Raw genomic sequence first — 3,213 nt, 5'->3', positions numbered from 1 at the left:
ATAGTTTTGGATTATTGTCTTTACCGCTTTCATGGTTGTCAAGTCAAAATACAGCAGCCCAAACATACCAGGGCGGTTATCCTGCCTCTGTATTTGCTGAGCGAAGCCGTGAAGCTGCCGGATCAGAAAAAAGAAATAAGGAGCCGAAGACATGTTGTAGGGGCGGGTGGGAAATCCGCGGTGTGTAGTCTTCACTTACCTCCGTATCTGTTGTAGGGCACAATAATTGAGGGTTTGAGACAATGAAGCCCTGTATATCGCAAAAAATGCGATCGTGCTGGCAACAGAGAACGGTACAACGACTATGCCGTGGTGTCATCATGCTTGACAATGTTTCACAAAATAGTTACGCCTTACTATGTCGCTTAACAGATGGCCCAAGACGCACATCCCGGAAAACATCATGATCTCGAGGAAGCCCCACAGGAAAAAGTTGGGGTTCATGAGCAGCCGTGACTTGATCTCGACTTGGTGTATCCGCATTCGACAGTACTTAACGACAAGGTACATGCACACGACGCTCTCGACGAGTACGTGCACGAGGCCGCAGAGGAAGCACCATCCGAATGTCGAATTCTGCTGCAAGACCAAGTCGTGCAGGAAATGCTGTCGCACCCGCAGTTCCCGGAGCACCTCGACGTGTGACGTGGCCGGGGACCTCTCGGCTCCCAACGACTGCTCGGCCACCTTCGAGAGCCAGCCCCGGATGTGCCGGCTCTCGTCCAGGGCGGCGCCGACGCTAAAGGAGGTCATTGACAGCTGCATGATCCAGAACATGAGAACCGTCACCGACGGAGCCATCTCCCCCAGCCCCAGGGCGTAAAACAGATCGTTCTTCGTAAACGAGCTGGTCGTGGTCGCTAGCACGTGCATGGACACGCTCACCATCGCCAGCAGGCTGAATCCGTAGGCCGGGCCGACCAACTGCAGGGCCAGTGCACCCCAGCCGGTGGAGGGCGACCCGACCCGGCCGTAGAGCAGCATGCTCTCGGTAAGGCGGCACACGGCGTCGTGGCGCCCCAGCATCACCAGCTGCTCGCGTCCGGGACCATCGGCAGGAAAAATAAAAATTAGCCACATGGCTAAATTTGGAATAACTAATTATTTAGCTATGAGGCTAAAAAAGTTAGCGATGTCCAAAAACAAGCTATGGCAAAAAATAGCAATAATCTAGCTAAAAATCTAGGTGTGTAGCGATTTTTTTAGCTACGTAGCTAAATAATTAGTCAGTCCTCATTTAGCTATTTGTTTAGCTCGAGTTTCAGCTATAAGTACGACTGATCATTTTTTTCTGGCTAGGGGGCAATAACTCCCCCCTTTTGAGGTGTACACATGATTCCTGAAATACTTGATTCCCAGTGATTCCCGTCAGCTAATGTCCATTCCTTAGGTTTTCTAGTGGTAGAAAATGCTTATTTCGCTTAGTTTAAGCCATTTCTGTTGTTGCCCCCTTGTTTTTCCGTGAACTTACGACACGACTCTTCACCGTGGGGGAAACGACTATGAGATCTCGTGTACAACGGATTACCCCGTACTGCTCGGATTACCGCGCCGCGTTCCCCTGGCTCACACCGGACTACACCCGAATTGACACAGGATTGTCATGTAGCGGATTGCCCCCAGTCCTCTCCCCCTCGCTGTTCACAAACCTGCGTCACGACCGTTGCACCGCACTTGGTGATAATCTCGTAGATGCTCAGTAACAGGCCGTAACGGCTGATGCCGTCGCCACTTAACTTCATCATACTGACGACGACCACCGTGCTCTGGGAGGTTCGGAGCAGCAGAGTCAGAGCGCCGTAGCAACGGAGGCCCGTCGAGGGCCGCGGGGGCCACCCCCGGGTGCAGTTGAGCCCCGTCGCGGAGAGCAGCGCGAGCAGCGCGCGCCACTGCCTCGCCCAGTGGAGCACCCACCCCGAGGGGCGCGGGGGGGGCCCGAGGGCGTGCGCCGCGGCGGGCGCGGCCGGCATGACTAGGGGGAGGAGTCTCCGTTCGCACCTAGACGTGCGAGGTGAAGGTCGATAACATATCAGGGGAATGGGTTTGGACGGACGTCAAAAGCACCACGCACGGTGGACCTCCATGAGCACCACAGTGGACATTTCAACTGAGCTGGACGCCTGCCAACCAGAGGGTAGGCCACCGTCTCCGCTACGCTGCCCTGCCGAGCACGAATTGCCTAACCACCAGGCGCTATCGTTCTTTGAGAACGTCGTGGATTAACATCTCTCACGGGAATGAGAAATGTTACCACCCAATAATACCTTGAATACACTAACCTGTTTCCGATCCGATTCCCATTGTGTTGCCACTGCGACGTAGCTCGCTTGTTGGGTGTCCGTCCAGGGCCATCATTGGCATCTTGAGCCCTGGTTCGATCTCGACACAACGGATATTTCTGATAACGCCGAGCTGTCGGACAACTCAATCAATACCATCAATAGTCTGCCCGATCCGGGGAGGCCCGGCCCCGCCTTCGGCGCTCGGCGGCCGCCCCCGCTCCGCCGCAGCCGCAGTGCCCCACTTCATGGCCTCCAGCCTGCCGCTCCACCACACCCCGGCGCCGCCCCGCCGCCCGACGCGCGCAGTGGCTCCGCTTCAGAAACACGTCAGTGTCCACCTCTCTTCTACCTTTCCTGTCGCACCTCTCGTTGAGAAGGTCGGGGTGATACTGTGGGCTTGGTCCGTGCAGACGGTGCTCACCGTGCAGGCGGCCGACGCCAGGACCAGGACGCAGGCGCCGGGCGCCCCGAGTAAGCCGCGGCCCGAGCCGAGCCGCCCGCTCTTCGACGGGCTGCAGCTGATCGTGTACTCGGGTGCCGCGTTGGGAATCGTCCCGATCTCTTTCCGGCCTCGTGAGTGACGCCTTCGTGCGCGCTTGTTGAGTGTCGGTGCAGCTCCCCCCTGTCCAGATGTGCGTCTCTGTGCAGTGCGGGTGGGCTTCCACCCGGTCCGCTCCACGCTGCCGTACGCGCTGCTGGTGCAGGCGTACACATGGTGGGGCGCCTTCTTCGAGATGCCCTGGATCGGACGCTCTCTCGCTCCCCAAGTCCTGGAGGGCGCGGCGATCCGCTTCTGGAACATGCACTCCACGCTGCACCTCGCCGGCTGCCTGATCGTACTCGTGTTTTGGATGGAGGCCGGCAACATCCAGCAGCTCCGCGCCGTGTGCGACTCGCTGCTGGTGGGTCATGCCGGGCGGGCGGGGCCGGG

General features: G+C 57.9%; 2 protein-coding genes across 2 annotated transcripts; one reads left to right on the top strand and one right to left on the bottom strand.

The window, feature by feature from the left end:
- Nucleotides 1-24: 24 nt before the first annotated feature.
- LOC127752162 (uncharacterized) lies at nt 25-2,139 on the bottom strand (the record flags this gene model as incomplete). The annotated part of the gene is made up of 5 exons (XM_052276841.1): nt 1,650-2,139; nt 886-1,032; nt 358-759; nt 200-277; nt 25-114 (listed from the first exon to the last, which is right to left on the bottom strand). Coding segments are annotated over exons 1-5 (1,038 nt in total), but the record flags the coding sequence as incomplete, so codon positions are not given.
- Nucleotides 2,140-2,290: 151 nt separating this feature from the next.
- On the top strand, nt 2,291-3,184 carry LOC127752161 (uncharacterized; the record flags this gene model as incomplete). Its single annotated transcript, XM_052276840.1, has 3 exons — nt 2,291-2,608; nt 2,693-2,855; nt 2,931-3,184. Coding segments are annotated over exons 1-3 (498 nt in total), but the record flags the coding sequence as incomplete, so codon positions are not given.
- Between the last annotated feature and the right edge of the window lie 29 nt (nt 3,185-3,213).

The sequence above is a fragment of the Frankliniella occidentalis genome, unplaced genomic scaffold, assembly GCF_000697945.3.
Source record: "Frankliniella occidentalis isolate FOCC.00 unplaced genomic scaffold, Focc_3.1 Scaffold4679, whole genome shotgun sequence".
Lineage (NCBI taxonomy): Eukaryota > Metazoa > Arthropoda > Insecta > Thysanoptera > Thripidae > Frankliniella > Frankliniella occidentalis.
The sequence above is the reverse complement of the archived record's forward strand: the minus strand, read 5'-3'. Positions and strand labels throughout refer to the sequence as shown.